This window comes from Ammodytes marinus (genome assembly GCF_949987685.1).
Source record: "Ammodytes marinus genome assembly, chromosome: 13".
Classification (NCBI taxonomy): domain Eukaryota; kingdom Metazoa; phylum Chordata; class Actinopteri; order Uranoscopiformes; family Ammodytidae; genus Ammodytes; species Ammodytes marinus.
Window position 1 is genome coordinate 25,176,307 of NC_137217.1, and position 16,010 is coordinate 25,192,316.

At 39.8% G+C, this 16,010-nt stretch overlaps 2 protein-coding genes across 3 annotated transcripts; one reads left to right on the forward strand and one right to left on the reverse strand.

Annotated features, from left to right (window-relative positions):
• Positions 1 to 1,603: 1,603 nt before the first annotated feature.
• On the reverse strand, positions 1,604 to 2,871 carry cnr2 (cannabinoid receptor 2; the record flags this gene model as incomplete). The annotated part of the gene is made up of 2 exons (XM_080039622.1): positions 1,604 to 2,691; positions 2,802 to 2,871. The coding sequence occupies 2 exons, from the start codon at positions 2,869 to 2,871 to the stop codon at positions 1,604 to 1,606; spliced, it is 1,158 nt and encodes a 385-aa protein (XP_079895748.1).
• An 8,632-nt stretch (positions 2,872 to 11,503) lies between these two features.
• On the forward strand, positions 11,504 to 15,507 carry pnrc2 (proline-rich nuclear receptor coactivator 2). 2 transcript variants are annotated; one of them, XM_080038799.1, is made up of 3 exons: positions 11,504 to 11,691; positions 12,210 to 12,431; positions 12,642 to 15,507. In XM_080038799.1, the coding sequence occupies exon 3, from the start codon at positions 12,665 to 12,667 to the stop codon at positions 13,136 to 13,138; it is 474 nt and encodes a 157-aa protein (XP_079894925.1). In that variant the 5' UTR covers positions 11,504 to 11,691; positions 12,210 to 12,431; positions 12,642 to 12,664; the 3' UTR covers positions 13,139 to 15,507. The 2 variants fall into 2 exon arrangements, with proteins under 2 accessions (XP_079894925.1, XP_079894926.1); XM_080038800.1 differs by having other exon boundaries at positions 12,272 to 12,431.
• Positions 15,508 to 16,010: the final 503 nt, after the last annotated feature.

A 16,010-nucleotide genomic window follows, 5' to 3' on the forward strand; every position in this document is an offset into this window, starting at 1 on the left:
TGTTGTTTTGAGAAAACTTAAAACTGGCATTTTCCAGTAATCACCCATCAACTTATAAATGCTGCAGTCCCCGCTGCTGGATGTTCATGTGCGAGAAGTTTGACCAACATTTTTTTATTTCTAACTTTTCTCACTTAGCCTATTATACACATAATAACATACTGGAGGTAAATACTGTAATATTAAAAAGTAATGTATTGTTATCAGATGGGAGAGAAGTCAGTAATACTGTATACTTTGTTTCTTGCTTGATTTTCGGACTCCCAGGATCCAGCTTGTCACTCCTGGCCAAATAGATCCACCTGGAAGATTGATACAGCTACAAAGACAATTACAGATCATGGAACACCAGATTGCTGACTAGTTTTGTCTCTTGGCGATAAGTAAAGAGTCAAATTAACCATAGAATTAGCTTAAAAACAAACGTATTACAGTCAAAACAAATCTTAGTGAAGTAGTACTTCTAATCATTTGACATAGTGGTTGAAACATGTGTTCGGTCAAACATTGTTTGACCTAAGATCAACAAGCATTGAGATACTCAGTTTTGTGGCCCATATGCAACTGTGGCTTTAACTGTATGTCAACATGTGCTTTACTGCAGCTGCCAGTCATCACCATTGCAAAGAGTGTTCTAGTGTCTGTTCTGCATGTGCTCCATTTACACCGGTACACTGCTTGGATTCATGTGTTGAATATTGTGTGACACTCCCTCCATGCGTGGTGGCTTTTGTGGAGTCCTGGCATTCATGTGTGCAATCAGGATAGGCAACCCACCCATATGAACTTGGTTCCGGCACGCTCAGGGACAAAACACTCAAACAGTTAATAAAAAAAAAAAAGCATATAATCAACAAATCCACATTTTTTCCATCACGTGTCTGAGGAACACAAGGCTTATGTCAGCACTTTGGCTAACAGGACAGCGTAGCATGACGGGAGTGGGAGGGTCAAAGCATTGACACAGGACACAGAGGGGTCAAAGGTTAGGGGTTGGATGGTCACAAAACCTCAACTCACTTTAAAAAAACTAAAAATAACCAATAAACCTTTTGCCTGGCCTAAACCAATGCCTGAATGAAAAGCTACCACCCCCCCCCTACTTTGTATAGTTCTTCCAATAAACACACAATGCTAAAAAATAACTTAATATAATTTTAAAATCAAAACCACGTTAATCCTACTTACTGTTGTGATTCATCTGTGATTGTGGCAAAATATTTGCTAAAGTGAATTTTATTCTCATCTGTGGGTTCCATGTACCTTGTAACTACAAGTTAAACACAATATGTGGCACGTTTCAGCATTTTATAGATTTTCTAATCACCTGTTTTCTTACTGATGTTGTTGTTCAATACGCTTTACAACGATAGCCTCGATAAAAAAGTCAAGTGAAAGTATTTTACATCACTAATAATTATATTATACTGCTCATAGATCTACATTGGGTCATGTCTGTACGGTATATATATATACTGTATATATACTGTATATGTATAGTGTGTGTGTGTGTGTGTGTGTATATATATATATATATATATATATATACACATGCAGTATATAAAACATCCACCTCTCTGTACAGCTGCTCCATAATTTTAACTCATTTTCTGATGTTCATCTGCTGAATGTCCACCATTTCTGAGACCAAGCTGAGCTGGGTAATTCTGGTCCTCGGCATCTCATCATCAGTGAGGACAGAGCTGTTGTTTTCTGCTGAGGCTGACCCTGGGGTCAGTCCTGCTGTGGATTTTTGACATCTCCCAAATACACACAGCCTTCGTAGCAACTGCTGCAGAGCGACTCTCATTTCTCGACAGTGCAGCGCGTACAGCAGCGGGTTGACTGCGGAGTTGACCAGACAGAGGGTGCTGCAGAAGGCGAAGGCCCTCTGTTGGGTGTGGGTCAGGACCACAGAGACGTCAGCTATCATGAAGGAGAGCGCAGGAAGCCAGCAGCCCACCAGTATGATGAAGATCAGACCAAAGGTGCGTGCTAGCCGGATATCCATCCTCATGCGGGCCTGGCCTTTTCCTGCTGCTCCCTGGAGGGCGGTCATGGAGGACTCATGGCGGTGGGCCTTCCACAGGATGAGAGCGTAAGCCACCAAAATGAGAGCCAGAATCACCAGGATGAAGCTGGTCCAGCAGGCCAAATAGCCCTGGTTGATGTAGGGAAAGAGGCGTGAGCAGGGCGGGGAAAGCCCTGTTTGACATCTCCAGCCCATCAGTGGTAAGAAGGAGATGAAGATGGTGACGCTCCAGAGGAGCAGCAGGCTCAGCAGAGCCCGCCGGCGGGTCAGCAGCAGCTTATAGGTGGAGGGCTGGTGGATGCAGAGGTAGCGGTCCAGAGCAGTCAGTAGTAAGCTCCCCACCGAGCTGCTGAAGGCCATGATGACACCACCTAGTTTGAAGAGGTAGGCAGTGGGGCCATCGCTGTGCCGAAAGAGGTGGAAGTCCAGGAAGCTGGTGGTGAAGAAGCAGCTGGCGAAGACGTCGGCCAGAGCAAGGCTACCAATGAACAGATACGAAGGCCGTTTCCGCAGGGAGGCTGTGGCGAGGATCACTCCCAACACAAGAGCATTTTCCAACAGCGTGAAAGGACCTGCCAGGAAACAGATGGAGCCGATGGCTGTCTTTTCTGCGTTGATGAGGACCATGTAGCATTCCAGATTCTTACAAGAATTGTTAACTGCGAGAAAAAAATACATATTTTTGGCAGGTAAGATTACTAAACCTACAACTGCTCTTAAAAATGTATCCTAATGTATTGAATTTGTGTGTATATTTGAGGCTACATACCCATTGGTAATGAGGCGTTCTCTTTGGCTTCTGTGGATCCTACAGAAGTGGAAACCTCCCATTTCTCCATTTCAGCTGTTACTGTATAGGCCACTGCTAAACTGCAATTTTGAAATGATGTTAGTCATTTAAATCTCTTATTCTTTTTGTATTAAGACAAATAATGAATGTATCAGGAGCAAACAGCAAAACCTATAGGACTAACAAGTTTTTTAAGTTCCTACAGATACTTACTAAGAGGGAAAATTTACTACTTTCATCACAAAACTGCAGTACGTGAACACATAACATAAACTTAAAATAATCCAGAATAAATATGAGATCCAATCATCCACAGGAAGTACAGTACTTTGATTTCATCCACATGTCTGCAATATGTGATTACTTGATTGATACACCTTCACCATGCATTTTTTAAATTGTATACATATTTTTTTATATTAAATAAATGAGCAAGGCAACTTTGTGTGTCAATATTTAACTTTAACGCTTGAAAGGAACACTAACATTTGTGAGTCCGGACAGACAGTCACTTACAGGACAGGGCAAACATCATTATCATTATGGAGTCAGCTGATGCTGGTATTGAAGAGATTGTTGCAAGGAGCCTTGTAGATCATTGCTTAATGCAAGCCATAAACCACTCCGTTGTAGGGGAGCAGTGGCCAGATTGTGTTCAAAATTTCAAAGAGCTTCATCTCTGTCCCACCAACATATAACACAGCCATCGTGAACAACCACTCTATGCAAATGTAAAGCTCTGTAATGTGATTTACTAAGCGGAGAATTAATATTTTAATTAATATTGTCCCAACAATGACAGCAGTGATTTTACTGTGAGAGGATTCAGTTACCTGCAGGTATAAACACTATTTATACCTGCTGTTGTTTTCCCATTATCTCATTAAACAGTATAAAGACTGCCCCCTCTTGGAAAGAGAGGGTATTTTATTTTTTTAATCATTGGGTGAAGGTCACTACAGAGGTGGACAATCTCCTGCAAAGTGCATCGCCTGTATTCCATCAGTCGATTAAAGTGTGGGAAGCCGATGTGAGAGGTTTTTTATTAAAGTAAATAATGCGGTGATAAATAGGAATAGGGATTGGCCACCTATATAGAGTGGCTTAAACATAGATATTTTTGGCAGGCAAAAACATCAACCGACACACACATGAAATAAATTACAATAATCGAGTGATCGTGTTTTTCACGTAAGCTGGGAAACATTTTGTTAATTAATTTAAAATTACATCAAATGAACCCTGTGGGAGCAGGACCTAGGTTCTGCCTTCACAGATCACATTTGGGATTCAGTCCTGGATCGGATACACTCTACCTCCATGTGCGCCCGACATGCTCTTGTGCAATTTAAAGTAGTACATCGTATCCACATATCTAAAACTAAATTAGCTCGTATGTTCCCCGATGTAGACCCGACCTGTGATAGCTGTAAGAGCGCACCGGCATCACTCTTTCACATGTACTGGTTGTGTCCCACCTTGACTGAGTTCTTGGACATCAGTTTTTCAAACAATTTCTGAAGTACTTCAGCATCAAATTGAGCCGAACCCTTTCACTGCAATTTTTGGCATTGCTCCCAATTCAGGCTTGCCTAAAGTGAAGCTAAAGTACTGGCCTTCACCTCTTTACTTGCTCGTAGGGCTATCTTACTTAAATGGAAAGATCCTGCTCCTCCTTCCCACTCACATTGGATTAGAGACATTATGTCATGTATGAATCTGGAGAAAATTTGTTGCACTACCCAGGGATCTGAGACTAAATTTCATAAAATATGGCGCCCCTTCCTAGACTATTTTAAGAAACCGACCACAATAGTTGAAGAGTAGCTCCCCTCTTTAGTTTGATTACATTTTATTTCTTTGTTTTTTGTTTCATATTGGTTGTTTGTTTTTGTTTCTTGAAGTGTGTGTTTTTGTTTCGTTTCTGCTATTTTTAACATTATGTATTATTTTTTGTACTAATTTCTTAATGCAGGATTGTTTGTGATTGGGTGTGAGGGTGGGATATGGGTGGGGTATGTTCGGGGGGGGGGGGGGGGGGGAAAGGGGAAAAAAAGTTGTAATCCATTGTACTGCAGTTGCTTTGCTACTTTGCGATTTAATAAAAAAACCTTTGAAAGAAAATTACATCAAATGGATAGAGGAAAGTAGTAGCCTGTTATGATGCAGTTTAAGAGATTAGAAGGAACATTTTCACCCTATCAGGTCCCTTTATACTTTTTCTACTTTCCTTTATTTCTGTTGTGTTTTTTTAAATCACTAATATGATACTGCGTTATGAAAGCACAGCAACAGGAGTGGAAATAAATTACTTTCCAGAAGGCCACTCACTGACTTGAGGCCAGGGACAATATTTCTTAACCGGGCCGTGTGGGTTCATGCACTGTGGATATTACACCACCCCAGGCTTATCCCTTGTTGTAAAGAATAAATCTTGATTGACAGACTAATTTGACTGAAAAGTCAAATTAGTCTGTCATTAGCCAGTCATTCTTATATTTTGCCTCCTCAAGAAAGCAACAGCCGCACACATGAATTTTTAATTAAACAAAAGACATACAAGCATCCATTTTAGTCACATCTACAGTCAGTGGCGTGCATGCTGAAATATAATGTGGCAATAACCCCTTGAGTCACTGTTGCTCCTTGCCGCATCATTGCAAAACATCACAAACCCTTCTACCACAAGCAAAAAAGGCAGGACACTCACAAGGCTATACGTGTCTCTTTTTGTAGTAGCTGCATAGAATAGATGATTAAATTGGTAGTAGATCTACTGTATGAATGACACTCTTCCTTGTAACTTCTCAAAGCAAATGTTAATCAGGTTTTCAGAGAGATGTCATCCCAACTCAACAGTTCAAATACAAATAAGGTAACTGGATTTTGAACACAGTGCAATACACGTTTAAAGAGCTTACCTTGTGTTCTCGCATGTACTTGGTTTTCTTGTTTTTTCCTGTTTTGGGGAGGTGGTAGAGCTACATTAGGTTGCAGAGCAGCAGAACAAACACAGCATGACCACAGACCTGACTGGTGGCACATGGGCGAGTGAGGGGAGAAGATAAGAAGGGTGGCTGTGATGACAGGAGAGAGAGAGGGGGAGGGCGGAGGGGGAGGGCGAAAGAGACGCAGACAGAAAAAGATGGAGAGTGAGTGATGAAAGAGCCCAAATTATGTTCTTTAGCAGCCTTGTATGTAAATCAGCACAACTATGTGAGGAAATTAAGTAATATTAGTAAAGTCTAATTATATGTTTTTAATATATACAAATACAGCTCTGGAGAAAATGAAGGAGAGACCTCAAGTGTGTCTTAAAATTTTCTCTGCATCTCAAAATTAATTTGTGGGAATGCTCGAAATGACAATATTTTTTTATTTGAAAACTCTGTCAGTAGGCCTAGTTTTTCCATACTGTGATAGTCACCAACTGTGGTGATCACACTACTGAGTGATGTGACCTTCGGTGGTGTCTATCCAGCAGAATGGGTCATGTTGAACCCGTGGCAGGACACTTAAGCAGGGTGTTGGATGCTAGGTGTGAAAAACATGTTGAATACATCACAAAGCATTTGTTTTAAAAATATAAATACAGTGATCTTTAGCGGTTAAATCATGCTTGGCTCAGAATCCATTACTCTACCTTTTTAATGTTTTCAATGCATTCATTATCTGGTGAATTAACCTTAATTTAGGATTATTTTGCCAACCTATACTATTGACAAGGTCAAGAATGAACGCTCATGCGCAAATGAACAACCTCTTTGCACTTGTTTACCCAGTCAAGGCAGCTCACACGACTATTCCAGCCGCAACACTGTGTCCTTCCACCTCTTTTGATAATAACTCTCCACTCATCTTCATTTGAGAGACTGGCCCCTTCCTTGTAGGATCACAGGGTTTATGCTGTCTTGATGATAACATGTGGCTTGATGGTTAACGAGAATACCTTAATTGCTTGCCTTCTGTGGTTGGGAAAAACTTTTTTTTTTTTAAATAAGGGTTTAATCATGTGAACTTTTTTAATTTAAAGGCTAAAAGGGTGTGCATTATAAAAGACAATGTATTACAATTGATTTGGCTAGTGTCGCTAAGTCAGTCTGTTTTCCGTTATTCCAAATGCCTAAAGGATTAATTTGAATTTAGTTAAAGTCAAATATGTTCACATTAAATCAACAGTTAATACTTAAGTGTGTAAACCAGTTGTGAATGTAAGTTCCCAAGGATCCTTTCTTAAATAGGCTTGCCCATTACTGACCAACTGAAACCACACTTAATCGTTTAGATCAAGGTGTAATACTGCTTGCAGCACAACAGGGGGCAATGCTAAACAACTGTGCACTGCTGGACATAATAAGTGACTGGGGTAACCCATGGGGTAACCTGGTGGACATTGTTATGATAATGATGGTGATGGTTTGAAATGTTTTTCTGTCTCCTTTATTCTTTATTATTACTCATATACACAATTGAACTCACAAAGCAGATGCCTCGTCAATTAAGGCCATTTAATTTAGTCTATGCCCCTCTGGTGAAAATAAAGTACTTGTATTACTAGTTCAATAACAATTTAATCAGGTCATGAAATCACATACCTAAGGCATTCTTAAATGGATTGGATAGAGTAGATACTATTTAAGCCTGACACTTTGAAAAACAGTAACTGGGACAAACAAATATATCAAATGACACAAGAATATGGGTCAGATGAAACAGAGAGGTATGGTGGCATGTTTATGTTCAGACAGCATTAAATTAAATTAAATTATGACGAATTAATACATCCGGTGCACTGGTGTCCTCTCCTCCTCTGACCTGATAGATTCAGCAGGCCAGAAAGCAGGAAATGTGATTAGGAGCAGACAGCACAGCTCCAATAAGATTTCATATCTGTCACTCTGTGTCTGGCAGGTGCAGAACAACAGAACAGACCACGGGACAGATTAATGCCGGAAATGATCAATTGGTTGGGTTACATCATCCTATTGCATAATCTCAATTTTTAGAAATCATCTTAAAAGCAAACATAAGGGCTTCCTTTGCTGTCTCAGATGGGTTCACGTTGAAACCATTAATCTGATGTTTCTCCTCTCATTTCCAGATTGCCAGATCTTCAGGGCCGGTATCAGATAACAGATGTGAAATACTGACAGATCAAGCAGAAATCAAATTACTTTGTGCTAAATGCTCTAATGAGGCTTAATTATTTAGTGGGGTTCTTGGAATAGTCTAATTTAATTGTAAAGTAACAATGAAAAATTAGGAAATCAACATGTGAATTGAAAACTATGAACATTAGGCTATTGAAAAGACAAGTATGAATAAATGATTAAATAGAAACACATGCACAAATACTCCATCCGAATCATTTACTACAAAATTGAAGGTCTTTTTACATGTTAATTTTTCTTTTTTGTCGTTCTCAGTTGTAATATATCCAAGCAGCAAACTGCTAAGTACTAAAGTACATTACATGATCTAGCAGTCAGCATTTACCAATGACATTTTAAAGTCCTGAGAGCCGTATGATTTTAAGATATTCTGAGGTAATCCGTCCAAGTCCCAAATAAATAATAATATTTTTTTTATTTTTTTTAAGATAATTTTTGGCGTTTTTCACCTCATTACACAGAGTTGGAGAGACAGAGTTAAAATGGGGCAAAGAGGAGAGTACACGCAGAGAACTGACCACGGTGTTTTTCATGCGATTAAACATATTCCATCTACTGGAATGGAAAATAAAATAGCCAGTTTGTTTAGGATTTTACACTGAATATGAACTCCTTCCAAAAATGTCAAGGCTAACAACAACCCACTCAGTCATGATTTCTTCTGGCCATGTATTTTACTTCTTCCATCCCAGCCGTTGAAAAGTTCAGGAAGTTGAATTAAAGATGTAATGTTTTTTTTCATATTCTTCATATTCAAAAAGACATGATTATAACTTTGTAACAACTCATTTATTTAGTGTTTATTTCCAGCAAACATGGGGGTCATAGGTGGGGAATGAGTTGCATCGGGTACTGGTCCTTGGTCTGTTTTTGTGTTGCTTCATCGGTCACATTTACAGTAAATAATGTTTTTATTTTTACGTGTCTGTTTATTTTTACGTGTGTCTTTGAATAGATATACTAGTACATATGTATTTTAAAGAAACTGATTTATTTATAGACATCGTATGTTGTTGTTCCTTGTATATCTATTAATACTCATCTGCTTTTTCAACTACTTGTATGTAGGCCTACATTGTTAAGTGAATGTTTACCAATCCTATTTTAAGCTATACTATGTTCTTGTTTTTAGCTGCATATCTAGGCTATTTCTTATCTTATCATTTGTGCGTGTAACCTACTTTACTTGGCCAATAAAACTGATACTGTCTCTGAGTGTACGTTCCTTGCGTGCATTCAGACTTCTGTGTTATGTAATGGTGCCCCCACCGATGTAAAGGGGAAAAAAAGAAACAAAAGAACTATAAAAACAAAAACTTGGCAGCAAAAAGTAGAGATCCCTTTGAATGTGTTCTCTGGAATTCTAAAAGTCCTTTGATATTGGCACAACCATAGATAGTATATAAAAGGGCACAACTCATTGCTGAGATGTGTGAAACTGCTTCTGCGTCTGGTCCCTCCCACTTCACTTCGTGTGGGAGTATTGCACAACACATTTCAGATTATTCAAATTCATGTGAAACTCCATTTATTGTTTTCTTTTCACAGTTAACACCCAATCAAAAGCCTATGTGACAGGGAGAAAGAGATTGACATAATCTGTTTGTCTGAATGCAGCATATCTATACTGCTTAAGGGGGGAAAGGCCATGGCAGCCTTCGTACAGCACTGTTGTTTCTTTCAGTATGTTTTCCATTTCTGTACTGGTGTACATTCACTATATTTATGACGTGTTCAGAACTTTGTGGCCAGTCATATATGGACAATGTGTCCTCCCCCTGTGATCTTTACGACCCCAAGTAGCCACCCAGTGACCTACTTTCCGTACATAGCTGACGTTGCATGGGCACAACCCCCTTCAAAGGTTTCTTTGCTTTGGGGAGTGGCCTTCAGGTCTGAGCATTGGCTGACACAGACTGAGTTGCGTAACTTTTAAAATCCAGAAACTTTAAACAAGGCAGGAGAGAAAATAAAGTTGACCGTGGACTCAAATCTGTCACGCTGGTTGTTTTGCACTCTTCAGACTTGGACTTGGAGACTCTGATTTCCAATGTCCTAAGCCTATAAAGTCAAGGTGGGAAGTAAGAACTGCATTTAAAGCAAACATTATGTAAGTAGGCCTATTGTTAGAAAGTAAAAAAAAAATAGAATAAATTCATTTACATTTCTGTAAATGTAAATGAATGAACACAGTTTAACACAGGATTTATGATGGCTTAAACACAGGATTTATGATGGCTTAAACTGAATGGTTTAAGCCATAGAAATTAGGCTATCCAAATAAAATTAGGAATTAGGCTATTAGGCTATCCAAATAAAATAGCAGGGCAGGTTATTAGCTTTAAAATGTCAGACACATTTAACAAAAAAATGACACGGGCAAAGTCTAGTTAACATGTAAGAAAGTGCTCAAAATAGTCAGTCATTTTAGAAGTGGGGGGCAGTAAGCCTGCACGCCTTGAATTTTTTCTGATGTTACCTGCTACAAGTTATAGCCTACACATCTTTTATCACAAACACACTTCTCCAGGATACTCAAGTCATTTATATTGCCTTCCATTTGGCTATAGCAATTAAACAAAAACCTTGGGGGAAGGAAGCTTACCACCTAACAACCCCCGAAGACTTATCCACTTGTTGCTACAGATTTATGACAGTTTAAATATGGTAGACTAGGCTTCCTCATGCCATTTTCATGTTAGCATAGTATGATTTGGGCCTTTCAATCAAAGCTCACATCATAATGACACATCAGTAGGCCTATGTCCTGTGTAGCATAGTAGGCTATTCGAAATATTCTAAATGATAAGGATAAAAAAGGGACGTGAAATCTCACCTTCCCCTTTCTTGTAGCAATATTATGCCACCACTTGGTTAACGATAAGAGAACTAAATGTTCGGTCTCAATAATTTGTTGTTTTGTTTTAGCAAGAGGACAGATGAGATGGGGGTGGGGAGGGCAGAGCTGCTGTACATACAAACTAGCGTTGCAGCTGTTAACCCAGCACAACAGGTTTTAACCACACAGACTGTAAAAAGGTAACCGTCGTAAACAGGGACTGTGGAACAACAAATTCGTTTTTCTGTGGCAGAAATGGTATTGTAGAGCTAAACTGTAGACGTGAGTAGCCTATGCCTCATTTGAACGACGAATACGAGATAATGTAACACAAAAAACACATATTTTGTAAACCCAAGCGTTCACGTGACGTTGTATGTGACCGTGGAGAACTGAAAAACGGAAGTTGTTTTGTGATATATATATAGGCTAGTGGATGTTTTCTGTTATTTTCTCAGTTGCCTCCCAGGAAATACCCCCAGCACCAACAAAGGAAAGGAGAGGGGGATCGGCGATTGACGTCACCAGTCTGGCAACAGGCGTGAATGCGTCTGACTGTCTCTTCTGCGATTGGTCGAACAGTTTGTCCTCGGCTCGTGATTGGTCAGAGCTCTGTTGGAACGAGCTACATATCTCTGCTGTAGATTCCATTTTGTTGCAATTCAGACGGAGTCGGGAGAGAGAGAGAAGGTATTGGCGTCCACCGGCCATAAACACCACAACATCATTGAGGGTGAAGGATTTAAAGGAAATATAGCTTTGCGCTGCTTCCTACATAGTCCGCCGAGGGATTTTCAAAGACCTTTCTCACATTTTCTCTTAACGAAGGGCCTTCATCAAACCAACCCTGAAGAAGTCGGTAAGAGAAGCTGTTTTTTTTGCCTCGACGCCATATTGCGTTCACCGTTTCTTTGTTTTGGTTTGGTGCCAAAGTAGTATGACCCACAGTGTCAAAGAGCGTTGTTTGTAACATAACCAAACGTTGGGATAATGGTCTTAATTCACCCCCGATACGTTGTTTATGTACCGTAAAAAAAAAGAGATTTAGCAGGACAAAGGAACTGCATGTAAGCCAAGCTACAGACGCACAAAACAAAAGCTAGATATGTCGCAGTTGGCTTATACATAATTTTCTCGTGATAATCGGCACCAGCTTCGACAAACTTTTTGTATACAACGATTAATTAAAGTGAGGCTTTCTGACGTTTTGTTGTTTTGTGATTTTTGCAGTGCTAGATGTTATGACCATATCAATGACGTACTATCATTTACCCCCAGTCTCGAGAAATATGCTACGTTATAGTGAGGATGGCTGGAGATTTAACACCATGATGTCTTAAAAACATTTCTAACAGACATTTTTTGTTGCCAAAATAGGCCTTCGAGTTCTTGGAGCACCGGGTGCCGAGGTGAATTGATGTTCAACTCTGTTCCACCAGAAAACATCGCTCATTGGCACATGAAAACTTCAGACTTTGCTGGACACCAACGTGCAAAGAGAAGTACACAGATAACTATTTCGAGGACCTGGGGCCCAATTGGAGGAGAACGATTGAAGATAGATCTCAGCTGCGGCAACAACTTTCTCATAACAAAGAGGTGAGCTGGAGCTGTTTTGCTCTTGGTGCTGTGTGCATGGGGGAGGGGTGGCGCTAGTCTGGGTGTCTGGTGTCTGCACGTAATCTTCACTGCCCTGTTTTCATTGAGACGTGCTGTGTGTGTGTGCGTGCTTTGCGGTTTTGTCTGCTAATTTAGTATTTTTATGATTTCACTGCACTTCAGTAATAACAAACTATTCTTATCATGTAGGTGACACGTAGTGCAGACGCATAATGGGAGGTGGAGAGAGGTACAACATTCCAGTTTCCCACCCCGTGCGCCCTTTGCCAAAGAAGAACCATCAACTTGGCCGGGCTAAACAGAGAAGCCGTGAACAGAACGGTGTAACATCCTCTGCATTAGGGGTAGGGGGCCTTCCCCACCATGGCCACCGACGGAGTGAGAAAGGCGCAGCCTACCACAGGTCTCCAGAAGCACGGCAGGCCGTGTCTGCAGAGAATAATGCGTTGGTTCGTTTTGCCACCAACTATGATAAGAACTGGGAGGGTGCAATGTCCCACCTCAACACGCTGCTGGCCACACCGGGTGGTCCGAGCTATGCAGGACCCAAGTTCAGCGAGCCACCCTTGCCCAGCGTGTTGCCCAAACCCCCCAGCCACTGGGTCTCCTTCCCAATGGGCTCCTGTGCTGACAACAGGGAAATGATGGCCTTCCAGCTAAAAAGTCTCCTCAAGGTGCAGGCCTGAGAGGGAAACTTACATATGATCATTTAAACAAAGCCAATTTATGAACTAGGACTCTTTTGAGGGCACCCACCCACCAGGAACACCCCATTGCTGCAATATTGTTTTTAAACTTTTTAGATTGATCTCTTTCAGTGTTGAGAGGCATTTGCATCAGTGTTTGCTGGGAATGTTTATTCAACACTTAGGAAAAAAATACATTTTAAGTAATAACAGCGTTGGAGCCTTGCTGGTCGGTTGTGCTTTTATTGGAGCCTGTTTCTGTGACTAATGAGAAACTGGATATCCTTTTTAATTCTATTTTGTTTTGTTCTTTTTATGTTGGCTATCATAGCAGCTTGAGTGTTATTTCCCCCCCCCCCCCTCATCAAGGGTTATAGTATAGGTCAGGTAAACTCCCAACACTTTTACGGTCCATTTCTGTGGACAGACATGCTTTTTCATTTACAAACGTTTTTTATATGGATCTTTTAGAGCCACCTCTAAAGCTTCGGGTGCTAAAGCAAAATCGGATTTGTAGCATTTTGGACTAGGGCCCAATTTACTTTTATGTTTGTTTGGGATGGAAAAGACACTCAACTGCAATTCTGCAGGGAAAAGGCTATCTTACTGAGGTAATAAGCTATAGTGAGTAAGTACAGGTGAAAAGTTTAACCTCAAACTTAAGGGTAATAAGAGACCATGGCACACCGGCCTTGGAAATTCAACTCCTGTACTTTTTTTTTATTGCGCTGTGCGCACATGCACTATAGGAGTTGAACTTGTCTTAGGCTAACACTCTATCATAGCATTATTTTGTACAAGTCCTTTTTTGTTGTGGTTGAAAGATGTATGAAGAGCTGTGTGTAACCAAAGCAATGTTTTTGCTGTACTTCCCCTCCCCTTGTTTTGTTGGGACATCCTCTGTGTGGTCGGCTTTGTTGCCATTGCCACTTTAACCTCGCCAGCCCGAGTGGTGACTGGGTCAGAGTGCCTTGGGTCTCTCCTACGTGGTCATCTGTTCCTATCAATACTGTTATTGCTCCTCAGTCTCAGCCAGATCAAGACAGTGCTGTAGCTCCAACATGCGGAAGAGGGCCAGACTTATTAAAGGGACTGTGCAGTTTCACTTTCTCTCAAAGTCTCATGATATGGTCCTGTTGGCTGCATGCATTTGTAGAAAGGAAAAGGCAGAGCTGAGGAGCGTTTTGGAAGTGAAGTGGCCCAAGGGACTCTACTTGAGGCAGGAGGCTGGTGTTTATGTTTACAAAATAGGTCTCAGTGTTTCACCATATTCAACATACACTCTCTGTCTCTTGCCTCTACCTCCCTGTTAACCCTCTTGCACTGCAATCAGACTAGTTTTTGATGAGTTAGATACCAGGATGCTATTGAAATGATGGAGGCGTTATTGACTATCTATATGGATTCTCTATTTTTGTGGAACAATCCTCTTATTGAGGCCATTTTTGCCTTCCCTTTGCAGAATTGGAGCTGTTTATAGCCAGCCTAAAGATCACAAAACAAAGTATGTGAGTTGTTAGTATGTTTCAAGAGCCATGTATATAATGAAATGTATAAAGTACTTGTAGCATATGTACATTTGCAGGCCAAATTTGTGGCCTGTCTGACAAAAGTATTTTTAGTAATAACACTGAATGTATAAGACATGCTAAGGACATGTCTTGACTTCATTGTCTTGACTTCAATACTGAAGATTATTTTTGTTATAAAAAAAAAAAATCTATAGCATTTCTCATTACCCCTGCACTGTTTCAGAGATCTTGCACATGTTTTTTTTTATTGTTTTGTATTATGCAGTGTAGGGTGAAAGATGCTAAAAGCAAAATATCAATTGGATCCCAGAGGAGACTTGCCTATGTATGGATTTAAATTCTGAATGTGCTTACAGTGTGTAAGCGTGATGCTTTTTAATCTTGAGTTGACCTGTTTGTGCCTAAGTTAAAATCCATGCTGAAACTGACTAGTTTCATTAGGTGGCAATGCCACAAATTGACCAAACGTTTTCATCAGAGCCAACTTCAGTTCTCAGCTGTTCTTCCGCCAGCTGACAACTGAAAGTGGTCCCATGCTGTTTAAGTACCACCTTTTTTTCAATTGGTTGTTCATGTTAAAATGTCCTTTCTTGCCCTGATTGAGTCTTGCATGGCAGTCTCCTTTATTCTAAATTTGAAAACATTTAATGAATTGGCTGTTAATTTGTCCCCCTAAAAAAAATGTCACTGAAGATGAAAAGAAAATGCCCTGTTTTTAAAATTGGTATCAATTGGTTTTTTGAAAAAAAAAAAAAGTGAATTTTAAAAGAATGCACTCTGTGAATTGATGACAAAATTTGACAAAAAAAAGAAATAAATCCCTTCCCTTCCCCCCTACTTTGTCTATGATTGAATGTCTACTTACAACACCTCACCTACAGTATGTTCAGTGTATAATGGGCAAACACAGTATGCATGTACTTAACTTTTTTACCACATTACATTTACATTATCACATTTACACTATCGGAAAGCTTTAGTCACTTTGAACATGTGCAATACAAATGTTGCATACAAAACAGGGCTTATGTTGAGTTTAAAATGAAACTATCCAAAAGACAAGCATTGCTGATTAGTTCATAATTACTGATGGATAACCCATATATATATATATATTATATATAATATTATATATATATATTATATATTTTAAATGTGCCATGGAAAACATTTACATGGTTTAACTAATATAGAAGTTTGTTCTGGCTAGACAAAACAAAACATTTGTCCTTTTAAGCCCTGGTAGTATGGAGAGATTTTTATTTTCAAAATTGTATTTGGCATTAATACATACTGAACATAATCATTGGATGCAATATTTTCTAAATAAATTAACTCCA

Coding starts and splice junctions, on each gene's coding strand:
- pnrc2 (XM_080038799.1), top strand. CDS start 12,665: ATGGGAGGTGGAGAGAGGTACAACATTCCAGTTTCCCACCCCGTGCGC.